Source organism: Notothenia coriiceps, unplaced genomic scaffold, assembly GCF_000735185.1.
Source record: "Notothenia coriiceps isolate Sejong01 unplaced genomic scaffold, NC01 NC01_scaffold00035810, whole genome shotgun sequence".
NCBI lineage: Eukaryota > Metazoa > Chordata > Actinopteri > Perciformes > Nototheniidae > Notothenia > Notothenia coriiceps.
The window spans coordinates 11003-24593 of record NW_011368511.1 but is presented as its reverse complement, the minus strand read 5'-3'; the positions used below and the strand labels follow the sequence as shown (position 1 = coordinate 24593).

The 13591-nt window shown below is 42.2% G+C and overlaps 2 protein-coding genes across 2 annotated transcripts; one reads left to right on the top strand and one right to left on the bottom strand.

Annotated features, from left to right (window-relative positions):
- The first annotated feature begins 23 nt into the window (after nt 1–23).
- On the top strand, nt 24–6289 carry LOC104963212 (tumor necrosis factor ligand superfamily member 10-like). Its single transcript, XM_010791780.1, has 6 exons — nt 24–260; nt 2216–2356; nt 2803–2848; nt 2961–3068; nt 4491–4720; nt 5357–6289. The coding sequence occupies exons 1-6, from the start codon at nt 147–149 to the stop codon at nt 5564–5566; spliced, it is 849 nt and encodes a 282-aa protein (XP_010790082.1). The 5' UTR covers nt 24–146; the 3' UTR covers nt 5567–6289.
- Nucleotides 6290–6630: 341 nt separating this feature from the next.
- LOC104963211 (E3 ubiquitin-protein ligase MSL2-like) lies at nt 6631–12379 on the bottom strand. The gene is made up of 3 exons (XM_010791779.1): nt 11374–12379; nt 8904–10315; nt 6631–8533 (listed from the first exon to the last, which is right to left on the bottom strand). The coding sequence occupies exons 1-3, from the start codon at nt 11513–11515 to the stop codon at nt 8231–8233; spliced, it is 1857 nt and encodes a 618-aa protein (XP_010790081.1). The 5' UTR covers nt 11516–12379; the 3' UTR covers nt 6631–8230.
- Between the last annotated feature and the right edge of the window lie 1212 nt (nt 12380–13591).

Genomic DNA, 13591 nt, shown 5'->3' with positions numbered 1-13591 from the left:
TGTAGAAGCTAGTAAGCCTCTCTCTCTCTCTCTCTCTCTCTCTCCAGAGCAGAAATGCAGCAGAGCCTGATCTGACTTGTCCTTGCTGCTGGAAGTGTTCTCTTGCCTCTCGGAAACTGATTTCAGTGCAACACTCAGGCTGAGACATGGCTGTTTCTGTTTCCCTCCAGAGTCTGGGGCTCATCCTGCTCGCAGCGATCCTCCTGCAGACCATCGCGGTTTCGGTCAGTTTTGTCTACTTCAACAAAGTCCTGAGCACGGTAAGAAGGGACCCTGTCTTCCTCCTTTATCTAAATGATAATGATAACAGCTAACTGACTGCCATTTTACAGGGTATAGGGGAGATTTGACACTTGTTTACTGAGGCCAAATACACTTCATGATAATCTACCATGAATTTAACTGTGATACCAACAAGTGACACACTTACGGATATAGCATAGCAATGTGACTTTGAATGTATCACTGACAACTCACCATATATAGTACGAAGACTAATATGCAAACCTGGTGAAACAGTATTGAACGTTTTAGTAAAACCTTGTCATAATAAATGATGTCATGAAGTGGTCATCAATTTGAATGATCTACTACTTCCTGTATCTAAGGGACTAAACATCGCAGGCTTCATATTTTAAATGTGTGTAACTGGGTGATATGAGGTAAAAAGCAGCTTACTGGCTGGACAATGAGAGGGCAGATATTTGCAAGAGTATATAACAGAAGACAAGGGCAGGAAATGAGACTTTGTTTACACCCATAAGTAAGATATTTTTTTAATTGAGCTGATATTATGACAAATAGAAAGAGCTGATAGATCTGGTGCTGAGCTCTGATTGGCTAAGAAGCTATTAAAAAAACGCCCACATCACCTGTGACCACTTCAGAGCTAATTACATGTCAATTAGCTAATTGTCATCAACCTGTACCATCACTTTGTATTTTGGCTGAACAACCAAGAGATTATCACGGAGCCCTTATTTCTTATTTTAATTCCGGGTCAGTTTGGCCACACAGAAACCACAACAATGGAGCGGGACATCGATTTTTACTTTGAGCTTGTCCTAAAATATAAAGATAACATCAGTGCTTGGCAATAGGCACAGGTTTCACATAAGCTGGGGGGGTTCAGGGGGTGCCATTGCCCCCCTAACACTGACTTTGGACCCCCCCATGGCCCCCCCTGAAAATGAAAAAAAAAGAAAAGTTTATGATTAAACGATGTATTGGCTGACGGAATAGGTGGAACTAACGCTATTTGTCATTCTAGTCGGGCCCATTAGAGCGTAAAAACTGTAACTATAAGTATCTGAAATAAATATGTGTACTGAAACAAATACCAATAACTGTTTTGCATTGTTTTCTTATGCGCAATTACTTCCCACTGTCTTTGCCTTTTTCGTCCTGCATTTATTGTGCCCCCCTCAGAAAATAACTGGCCCCAGCCTGGCCCCACCAGTCAAATTGCATGGATGTATAATAAGAACTGGATACAGCGTCGGAGGCGGGGGTCTCGTTCTTTCCTATGAGAGCTGCTCATTGGCGCATGAGGACAAAATGGCCCAACTTTTGAGAGAGCGAAACGTCACAGATTACCCGTCATGCCTGGCTGTCAGAGCAGAAGAACCCGTATGTGCGCTCACAGAGCATGCGCCCCTTAAGCCCCGCCCCCCGAGCGCCCACTCTCGATTCACTAGAATGAATGGAGACAGAAAATAAATCTCTAGATTCGGCTTTTAGTGCATTTTACAACTTTAAGGACCAAATTATTATAACAAGGGCTATAAAATTGTTCATACTGGGTAGTTTATTTAGTTTTTTTTAAAAGTATCCGCTGATTTACAGACGTCTCTTTCCCAATGTTAGTCAATGGGAAAAAGTATTTCTGGGCCCAGTGACGTCACGGACTGATACGGAAATTGTAGTACCGCCGTTTGGACACAACGAATATTTTTCTCAGAGTCCGGCGCACTTCCCGGGGGCTTGGCTAAATGAAAATCTCGAAATCTCGCAAAACTTTTTTTCCCAACCAATTTCTTTTTCCTTCTCCACGTCCTCTAGGGGGCTCCGTAGATTATACTGTATTTCTCTTGCAAAGGTTTTTTAATTGGACAAGATTTAAAATGTGTTAAAAACTAACTAATAAATTACTCAAGAATAACAACTATCGAGAATGAAAGTAATGATGGGTAAATTGTTGTTTTTTTATTTTCAGATGCAAGAGAGTTTCTCCCGCAGTAGCGTTTCCTGTCTGATTAACGCAAATCTGCACTCAGAAGCCGAAGATTCAGCCGAGGACAAAAAGAGCGACCCCTGCTGGCAAGTGTTGCAACAGCTCCACTACCGCATAGAGAAGGTCTATGATTTATTTATGTTTTATCTAACTTCAATTTGTCTTCCCTGACAACAAGATGTGTTAGAAAGTTATTTTTAGCATATTTAGTTAAACCAGATGCAACGTTTTTCCAGGGCTGTCCACACAGCACATTCTGTCCAAGATGTTACAGCATTTTAAGAAAAATTTACTAATCACTTGACCTTTAACTTGAATAATGATGCAACTCCACATTATAAATCACCCCAAGGGGAATATTGCTATTACTGATGACATATTTGTTGATCCAGAGGGGGAACAGGATGATTCATGGGGGGACGAGGTCCCCGGTGTTGCCAATTTAGATCTAAAGATAGCTAACATCCATAATAACTGAAGAGGTCAAGATGCTTGTAACCTGCCGCCTACTCACCCTCTCTTTTCCCCTGTCTCGTTCATTTCTGTCTCTCTGGGTGTTTTTCTTTCAGACGATGGCTGACAGATTCCAGAAGGAGATATCTACAGCCATGACAAGTGAGAACAATGTCTGCATTGACTATCAGTTGCTACAAATAGAAGTAAACTATTTTTTCCCCCACAAAAAAACCGTTTTGTATGTGTTTCTTATCTACTTTTGGTTTCACAGATAAGCTAACAGGAGTGTTGCCATTCCTGAGCTCGGGGGTCCCTCTCCCTAAAGTTGCGGCCCATGTGACGGGTGTCCTCTCGTCCTCAGAGCCTTCAACAGCAGATGGTGAGGACTTTAAAAGTAGTGCAGGAATGATATCCAGAGTGTGTACTAAGTAAGAGTCCTGGAAAGCATAACGGACAACTTAAACATGTTGAATTTCACGACAGAATTTCACAATGTTCAAACAGCAGTAAGTGCTGTGTTGCTTCCCTGATATATTTCCAGGGCCAGAGGTGAGGAATGTGCTTCAAGGCTTCCCAGGATTCAGTAACGTCTTCATACCTAAATGTTTGTCAGGACATGCAGATGTGCAGCTGCCTTATCTTTTTCAAAAATGTTCTTTAGTTGTCTCCGTGACCAGTCCGATTGTCAATTGCTCGGATTGTCAACAAACGTATACAGCATCTTCAGAAAGTTATTATCCAAAACAATTATTAACGTTTATTGGAAACATGCACCTCTAATAATATGTGGGAAATTATATAACTTAAGTCCCTAAATACAAGCAAATTAGCACTTCTTATTAGAGGTTAGTTAGTTTGGTTTAACTTGGTTTCAAAGCCTTTTTCAAATCGTGTTGAGCTTGTATGCTTTTGTTTACTGGATTTGAGGGCAATATAAAAAAAACAACATCCTAAATAAATATCTGAATGTCATAAAACTAGAAACGTTGGCCCACATTCTCTCGTTAAACACACACACACACTCCTCAGGGTGGCTGGATTTAATTTGTTTCTGCCTTTTTGTTTTTTAAACATGTGGCTGTCGTCAATTCATTTAAAAAAGCCGGTGGTCTTTGAGCACATCTGTGAGCATTGTTTACACACTGAGAATTTCTTTTAACATTTGTTTCTTATTTGAAAAGAATTGACTGCTCGTTATCCATAAGACTCCGTTATTATCTAATTATCTTGCATCATAGTGAATGAACTTAATTGATGTGTGTGTTTTCTCGTGGTTATCAGAATCAGAAACAGGTTTCAGGGTTCTTACGGTCATTAAAAACCTGGAAAAGTCATGGAAGTTCGAAATGCTAATTCCAGGTCCTGGAAAAGTTATGGAAAACAATATTTTTCCCAAATCTTTGGAAAAGTCATGGAAATGTAACTAAAGTTGCATCAAATATAATTTATATTTTATCTAATCACCGAAATAGTAATACTATAATGATAATAAATACTGACTATTTGATTTGTTTAGATCGGCACAACATGTTTCATATGCAGACCTTATTTTCCTGTTCCATGTTAAAATAAACCATTTTCAGTGGTACCGCTGAGAAAGAGTAATTTTTTTGGTCATGGAAAATCATTGGTGAAAAAGTGTATGAACCCTGAGGTCTATTAGCAGGTAGGTTGACACGTACGAGGAATTTGACTTGATGTCATGGTGCATACATAAAAGTAAAACAAAAATGTAAAACACAGATAGAGAACTATTTAAAGAAAACTATAATAACATAATATGTCATATGTGCTGCTGCAGGCCCACGGAGCAGCAGAGGGTACCTGGGAGAGCGAATCAGAGCGTGGGAGGGACAGAGAGGTCTGTCCTTCCTGCAGAACATGGAGCTGAGGGGGGGGGAGCTGCTGGTGCCCATAGCCGGCCTCTACTACATCTACGGACAGACATACTTCAGACTGCCCTCCACAGGGGAGACAGAGGGGGAGGCCAAGGAGGAGGGAGCACAGCTTGTCCAGTACATCTACAAGAAGGTACGTCTCTGCTGAATAATCCATTGGCATGAAGAACAACTACAGATCCTGTTGGGCTACAAGTGTCAGCTAAAGATAACATCAGCAGCACAGAGCACAAAAAAATGGCCCCTGACAACAAATTAGATTTATATATGGATCTAATGTCCCACTGTGAAAGTGAAACAACTTTTCACATCTAGTTAAGTTGCATCCAAAGCTACTTGCATACACATCACTGCCGTTGACTTCATGCATAAGGGAACAATTTGGGGTTTATTAGCTTGCACAAGGACACTTCCGCATGTTAACTACAGGGGCCGGGGATTAAACCTCTGGCCCTCTGATTGGTCGATGCCTATTTCACTCTGAGCCACATCCACTCCTGTCTATTTAACGTGGTGCATGGTTTTGTTATGAGTCATTATATATAGATAGGTAGTTCCAGAATCAGTGTGTTCAACATTAAAATACAAATACTTAAAAAGTGAAATAGAGAATTAACTAAATGAAACATCAAATGTCTCGGGTGTATTTGAATTCACCATTGAATCTGGTATCAAAAAGATATCATGCAATCATCAATACAACCATACAAGGTTATGTTAGTGTACTTTTTAGGAGAAATGTGATCTTGATTTAGTATTTTACCCACAGATGAGTTCCTACACGGTGCCCATCCTGCTGATGAAGTCGTCCCGGAGCGCCTGCTGGCCTCGGGGTCCGGAGCCCGGTCTCTTCTCGCTGCATCAGGCCGGTACCGCCTTCCTTCAGCCCGCTGACCGCCTCTTCATCACCGTTAGCAACGCCAGCGTTCTGGAGATGGACGGGAGAGCGAGCTACTTTGGGGCCTTCCTTGTGGGATAAAGGGGGGGGGAAAACTCCCGGATCGAAGTGTCCGGGACTGGGATGACTTGATTTAGAAATCATCATCAGAAGGAGACCCAATGGTCAGGGGTGTGCTTTATGATACGAGCAGCTGCCGAGGGTTCAGGATTTGTGAAGAAGGAAGGACTCTGAGGAGTGCAAAGGATGTCTTCTGGACCAAGGATATGACCAGACGGAGCTCCAGTGGCCCAAACAGCAAAGAGCCATTGCTGTGTTTTCACTCCTGCAGAGCCAAGCCAGAGCTGGTGAATAATTCTGTTTTCCAGGATGTACCGTCTGACAGAGCAAACATGGATTATGCAGTGCTTCCAGAGTACAGGGGATTTGGAGGACAATGGAGGCAGAGTCAAAGCTGGGCTCCAATGTGAGAAGGACTTCTTTTCGAGGACTGAGAAAGCTAATTCGCCTGCAGGTCAAACGGTCAAGTTGTCATCCTCACTTAAGCTTCAAACATGCCAAAGAAGACTCAAGATTTTTCAGTGACGCTTCCTTTTTGTTTACACTACTTTTTTTTGTTTAATTTTCTTGTTATAAATGTGACGCAGATCATGATGTTCTGCGGCCTTAAAGAGAAGCACTGATCTAATGTCAATGGACTGAGTATTTTTTTTTCTTACGCATTGACACTTTATATCCAAGGGATACCAATATATTTTTGAATGCTGGATACATGATTGCTATAAAGATTACAATTTAAAGCTACTTTTTTTTCAGGTGTTTTTGACTAATTTGAAGATTTTTGTTGTATGTGATATAGTACATGGGATTTTTATAGCTCTTTTCCTAATATATGGTTATAGAGGTGAGGAAAAGATCAACTTTAGGGATGATTTTAAAGGGAAATCATATAATTTATAGTATTGAAGACAGTCCTATTTATCAGGCCAATAGAAATTAGAGAAATGTTGCATTGGCAGGATTAATGTGTCTTCAATACTGTAAATGGTTTCAAGAGTGTTTTCTTGACACCATCATTATTTGTAGCTCCGAACAACAAATCCCCATAAATGTCCCAGCTGCACAAAAAAGCCAAAATACTGAAAAAGTAAAAAACTATCATTTAATTCATGTTGTATTACATGTTTCCATATTATGGCAGTGAATGTTTCAGCAAGAATAAGAGTCACTCCTCAAACAAGAGTTTTTACATTAAAAAAAACAATACCAAAAACTAATCAGGGTTCAAGTAATGCCCAAAAGAAATACATTTTGAAACATACACACACGCAGGAAGATAGATCAGATTTCTGACCGTACTGTCATCTTCCTGCTACTTCCTGGTCTATGAGTTGAGGACCACGGTGTAAGTTTGGTCAGCCTGAGTCCTCCCGCTCTCTCCTTCAGTCTCTTTTTGGTCGCCGTGACTGGACTGACAAACATGTTGTAGTTACAGCTGAGACAGTAAACACAAACACAGACAAAACACAGCCTCGAGTTATAGGAGGGCTTCAAGGTGCTTCAACCAAAACACAAAAAAGACAAGTGTTACCAAATCTCTAATACTTGGTATCAAAAATAGCTTCTGAGTTGGTCACTAATCAGTCGGGACACTACAACTGGGGGTGGGTTTATGCACACGCAGAGGATACTTTGTCTTGTTAATGACAATCTATGGCTTCAGTTTATCCAAACACACACATACACACGCACGTCATATCCATAATGGTGTGATATGTTTAGAAGATAGCCAGGTATAGTCTATATTAATGGCAATACTGTAAACAACTGCATGTGTGCACCAGAGCTGGGAGACTCCTTGTTGATGCTCCTATTGCTATGGTTACCAAGAATGGTTTCAGTTATATTTTTGGCCGATCAATCAGACTAAGTGCTTTCAACCCACCAGCCGCCTCCGCACTGACATTACAGTAAATCTCAGCAGGCGCATACACACTCACACACACGCTCTCACACGCACAGAAACTGTGGAGCCAGCCAAGTGCTTTGACATTATCTCGCTGCGTGTACAATGCCTGCATCAGTCAAGTTCATTAAGACAAATTCATTATCGGCCGACAGTACTTGGATTGAGTGAGTTAATGATAGAAAAGGCATAGAGACTTGTGTGGGACATAACTTCTCCATAGATTAGTCACAAGATTCATTCACCATTACGCTGTGAACACACACAGGGGTTAAGGATTAGTAAGGGCCATCCTGATACCAGTAATGCATTTCTTTAACATACATGGAGTAATACTCACACGTGGGAGAAAGCACTGAACAGGTGACTGAGATGATGCAGGTATCATCACAGCTGCGCACACTGAAATATATTATGGTGCGCACACACTAACAAACATAAAACCTGGTATTATGGGTTCCTATTGCCTCTTACAGTATGTCTGTGGTTTATGAACAAAAAGCACCTCTGGAGTACAGGACAGCCTGGGAACCGAGTATAGGTGATTAACTACAGACAGGCAACATTACACACCGGCACACAGGCACAATACAGGAGGCTTTGGCACACCCATGCTAGTCTTACTACTTTCCAACACAGAAGAAGAGCAGGTTACAGAACACGACAGACCCATAGCTGCCTTAGATTTGGGGGGGGGGGGACAGGTTGTCTGACAGAAACAATGATCAGCCATCACATTCAATCAGCATCGAGCTATCTATTTTTGGAGTCCCAGCCTCTCATCCAATCAGCAGCTCCAGGCTGTCCTCATAGGTGGGCTCTTGTGGGGGGCTGGGGGACAGGAAGGCCGTGGTAACAGGCGTCCCTGTTGCCGTGGCGACATTGAGGAGGGTGTTAGTGCGGATGCTGGTGGTCGCCGGGTTTCGGAGTGCCGCTGCAGCCGTGATGCTGGTGAGGTTGATGCCCAGCGTGAGCCGCGTCTGCTCCAAGGCTTTCTCCGGCACGGCGAAGGCCTCCAGCTTCTTCTCCCCGTTGGCCATGTAGGAGTTCTGGCAACCTCGACAGATACAATCTAAGCATGCCTGAGAAAGGTGATAAAAAAAAAAGGTGTTTAGTCTATTTTCATCCCACCAGTGTCTGATAGGCTGCCAAATGACTGATCTAAACCCACGTAACTTTGAGGAGGTAGTCAGGTTTAAATTAGAACAGCAGTTGTGCGTATGAGAAATGAGCAAAAGAAACATTTTCTCAAAATGTGTTTTTCAGTAGAGCAATAAACCTATATATGTAAAAACAGTAACATTACATTATAAAGACAGGTGACATTTTCTACTTATATAAAACAAATATTATAGTTTTATCAAATACAAATCTACACAGATCTACACCCAATAAGATAATGGTGCCATTACTATTACTATTAAAAATAGGCCAAACTAATATTACTCTTACCTTGCGGTTTGAGTAGCATGGACAACGTTGCCCCCTGCAGGTCAGCACAGATGGATTCTGGGTAGCCCTGCCACACTTACAGCCCTTCTTCTCCACTGGCTTCTTATAGGGAGGCCTAACAGGCGCAGGGGGCACATGGCAGCCGGACATCAACCTCTGCTCTTTGTTTCCCTCCTTGGTTTTGGAGCCTCCACCGCTGCGGGCCTTCGGATGGGGCTTTTTAGGGCCAGCTTCGACATGCTTCCTGGCAGCTTTATTGTTATTTGGCGCAGGGCGACTGGGTTTAGGGGGCGCACCATTGGAAAGGGACGAGTATGAGTGTGCTTGTACAGTTAGGGAGGGTGTAGGCGGTTGCAAGTACAGTGTCTGAGAGGGGACTGGAGTGTGTGAATGTGAGGAGGGGCCCTGTAGGATGGAGGCAATGGGAAGGGGTTTCACCTTTTCCCTGTCACTCTCTGAACGAGAACGCTTACGTTTAAGGCGGACTGGCGGGGGCTTGGAGGTCAGAGGGGGAACAAAAGAGGATGTGTGTATGTGAGCACCATGACTCGCCATTGTGTTAGTCCTGTCTGTTTGAATCTGTGTGTAATTGTGAGCTGCGTCCAGCTGTATGTACATTTGAGCGTGTGCTCTGTCCGTTGTGATGCGTGTGTGAGTGTGCATATGTTCTGGCTGTGTATGAGGAGAATCTCGACCGGGCTGGAGGGGATCCAAAGTCTGTAACACCTCCTCCACACTGAGGAGCAACACCTCCCCCTCCTCCAGCTCCCTGCTGCTAGATTCCCCGTCCCTGAGTGAGCACACAGTGCCTGGAGTAGGGGCTAAAGGTCCAGTGGTCAAATTCAGTTCCAGACCACCACAACCAGTATTGGACACAGATAGGCCTGCCTGTGTCTGCTCCTCTACCAGCTCGCATACTTCCAGCTCAGGAGAAGAGGGATCCAGGTCCTCCAGCACTTCTCCATTGCATTCTTGTGGTCCATTTGAACAGGGAGGGTCAGAGGAGGAGCTCTGGGGCACAGCTGAGAGCTCTGCAGGAGCAGGTGGTGCCTCTGTGGGGGTGAGGGACTCAGGGGCCGATGGATTCACATCTTCCTGGGCTAGGCTCGGGTCATCTGTCTCCATCTCCTCCTCGTGTGACATAAGCACCTCCTCCAGCAAGGCTATAACCTCTGGAGAGCCTCCCAGATGGGTGCTGATCGATTGCAGCAACGGCGAGTGAGTTACATAGAGGCAGAGCTTCCTGTAGCATTGTACCAGCAAAGAGAGCTGATTGTTCTCATGGAAGCTGGAATAGTCTTTACAGCGGCTGCACTGCGTCCTTAACTGCATCTTCTGGCCTTTACAGCCCAAACAGACAAAATGCTGACACTCTGCATGTGTTGGGGAAATGGGATCCTGGAGCAATTTACCTAAAACAAAAACAGGACGAGATGTCAGTCCATGTGTTTATCCACTTTGCACGAATGTGAAGCAACTATGGCACATTTAAGAAGCTGGACTACAGTCAGTGTAGTTATCAACATTCACCATCATTTACAATCCTTTGTTAATGCCACGGGGTGGTGAATGTATCTATACCTCTATCGAAACGTTTTACCAATTGTAATGATTATCTGACAATTATTTTTCTAACACATTGGTATTTAAAACATTAGAATTGTCATTTCACATTTTTTCCAGAACTTGTTCAAATAGCTTGTTATGTACGACCAACAATCCAAATTAGATGCTAAATAATTGTTCAGTACTACTGCATTTCAAGCCAATAAAGGAAACTAATAAATGTCCTACCAAGATCCTAATGTGGGATTTTATGTTTCTATACCTTAAATGTTTGTGTTTCTTGCATGTTCTTTTCTGAATGTATCTGTCCCAGTGTATTCATATAAACAAAGTAGGCTCCAATCTACATAATCATCATGTTTACATAATGTATTGTTTTTCACTTAGATCACCAAACATGTAGTTTAGTTAAATACTGCATGAAAGCAGAAGTAATCATGACAGAAACACTATTACATAATCGGCTGAGGTCAGAACTAGTATATCATTCGGTCACTATCGCTCATCTCTAAATGCAAGCTGTTCCAGTGTTGATTTTCCTCTAGCTAAGCGGAGTAAATAAAGCATGAATAGGAAACACATGGTTCTGCAGCAGAGCAGACACAACAACAGAGGAGTCATCTATCATGACAACAGGACAGATGACTGCTGCTCAGGCTCGGTTGCTAAGGAAACCACGATTGTGAGCACCACAAATCGTGTCAACTGTTGCGAGCACACGCACGCCCATGGACACACAGTCAATATGAAAAGTAAGGTTATATGAGACACTGATTTAATTCAGGAACAAAAACAAATGTTGCATCACGAACGATTGGATAATCTTGCGTTGAGGTGACACAAAACAACATTATTTAAAGTGATATGCATTGGTATTATACCCTGATATTTACAGGATGCTTACCACAGACAAGACATGCGAGGGACTGTCGGAAGAAGGGGAGAAGCGTGTACATATCCGCGAAGGTGTGAGGCTGCCGCGGGTCACACTGCAGCACGGCCCGGCTGGCGGACACGTACAGAGCGGTAGCATTAACGGGGTTCATAGCGGTACTCCGCAGCCTCGGTGATGCACGGCCTGGGCAAAAAAAATCCAGCCAGTAGGAACTAAAGATAGCCAAGTCTCAGGGTGGATGGAGGAAATATAAACTGGTCTGGTGGAGCAACAATGAGCCACTCCAGTGTGTCAATGCAGGCACATGAATTAATGATAGACACAACAACAGACAACGAACATGCTGAAGCGGTTATCACTGAACCATTGAACGCGCAAGTTAGCTTGGCGGGCGGCTGGCTAAAGTTAGCATCACCGGTAATAGTAGTTACTATACACCAATGAGACCTTCCTAATCACTATTTCAGTTCCTGATAATTAGGACCAATAAGACCCTAGCTTATAATTACTCACATTATCTCCGAAGCTGCCTTACAGCTAACACTGAATCAAAAGATCAGACGATCCATGATCAAAATGTTAGCATTATGTAGCTCGAGTTAGCTTACGACTTCAGCCAAACGTTTTACAAGACAGGTGGTAGATGATAGCCATAGAGCCCATTTAATATCCAAAGCTGTCTTCCAGTCGATAGATAAATGAACGGAGAGCTGCTCCCAATATCTCACATTTGTTTGGTTAGCAATAAGCTAACATATCCCAGGCGCGCACTTGATGTAAACAAAGCTAACCAGCTTGCGTTAGCATGGCTAGCCAAAATAGCTAGCGAAAATGTAACCGTATCAATAACCCCCCCTAGGGCCGCCTTATGCCTCCGGCGTAGGAGGGAAATGCAAGGTATAAATTGGAATCTTACAATTCTGATACGTTTTACTATAATACTTGGCGAGCAGCGATCGAAACATAGCTAACTATCCGTTTTACAAATGCATCAATCATTCGATTTGCCACTTTTCCTCTCATCAGCCCCTCTCCACAGACATGATAATCACGCGAGATTTCTACTAGTTGCCCTGGTTACCGTAGTGTACGGAGCGGAGGTACACAGCCTCTGCTGCTTCATTCATTTCTTCACTGTCTGTCATCAACAACTTCACATTTGGCATTCATTAATTCAAGAAGAGGGCGAGAACAGTGTCTGGAATTATAAAAAGAAAACATAAATAAAATAAGATGGACTTTTTTTGATCCTCGTAGGGAAATTCAGGTGTTATTATAACAGAATAAACATTGATATACACATGAAAATATACACAGGGATAATAAGAGTAAATACAAATAATAATAATAATAATAATAATAATACGAATTATAAACATGTAGTAACAGTATGAAGAAATTATATAACACGAGGTAAACTTTGATGTACATGGTACACTTTTACCAGTTTTAGAAGAGAGGCCGAAAATAATCAATTAAATTCATCCTACTTCACGAATACAAATAATGTCTTTTTGTGCAAAAATGTACTCTCTCTGGGTAGTTACACACGCAAGTGCCTTACATGTTAAACATATTGCTACTTTTAAAATTAAATACAACCTTAACAAAGAATAATTATCCAGTTTGTATACACTGTCAAAAACTATAACTTATATGTGTAATTCATTAATTGTTTCAATAATAATATTCTGTCCCACTCATGTATTTTAATTGGTTGGACACAATAGTAACCCCCTTAAACATAATACAGTCCAGCTCAACAATAAGCATGCAGTCAAACTGTTTTAACCGTATTTTAAAAAAAAACAAAAAAAACTGAATGTTTGACATGTAAGATAAGGGGATTTTCCTTAGGTCATACAGCCGGGTCCCAATAAGTATTATCATAATATTCCAACGCATACTTTACAAGGGAAGGTTTTTCATATGGCGCAATTAAAAAACAAGTCAAAGTGATTCACCACGAGAATATAAATAACAATCAGCCTATGTGAATTAAATAGGGATAAAACATAAAAAGAAGACTTATTGTGCTTTGTAAGGGGATATAGGGACAATGTTGGTGTTTGTTTAATGCCAAGGATGGATAGCAGTGAGAGGGGCCCCGAAATGACCAAAAGCTCTACCGAACAAGCAAAATTCTGCAAAATAAATATCATAAACTACTTTGAGATGACTGGCTACAGGCCAGGCCACGATAAACCATAGGAACAAACCGGATCAT

What these genes read in the sequence shown, in the direction of transcription:
- LOC104963212 (XM_010791780.1), top strand. Translation starts at nt 147, where the DNA reads ATGGCTGTTTCTGTTTCCCTCCAGAGTCTGGGGCTCATCCTGCTCGCA. An exon ending in GATATCTACAGCCATGACAA is followed by an intron (nt 2,849 to 2,960) that starts GTGAGAACAATG and finishes TTGGTTTCACAG; the next exon opens with ATAAGCTAACAGGAGTGTTG. An exon ending in AGAGCCTTCAACAGCAGATG is followed by an intron (nt 3,069 to 4,490) that starts GTGAGGACTTTA and finishes GTGCTGCTGCAG; the next exon opens with GCCCACGGAGCAGCAGAGGG.
- LOC104963211 (XM_010791779.1), bottom strand. Translation starts at nt 11,515, where the DNA reads ATGAACCCCGTTAATGCTACCGCTCTGTACGTGTCCGCCAGCCGGGCC. An exon ending in CCTCGCATGTCTTGTCTGTG is followed by an intron (nt 10,316 to 11,373) that starts GTAAGCATCCTG and finishes TTTTTGTTTTAG; the next exon opens with GTAAATTGCTCCAGGATCCC. An exon ending in CATGCTACTCAAACCGCAAG is followed by an intron (nt 8,534 to 8,903) that starts GTAAGAGTAATA and finishes CACCTTTCTCAG; the next exon opens with GCATGCTTAGATTGTATCTG.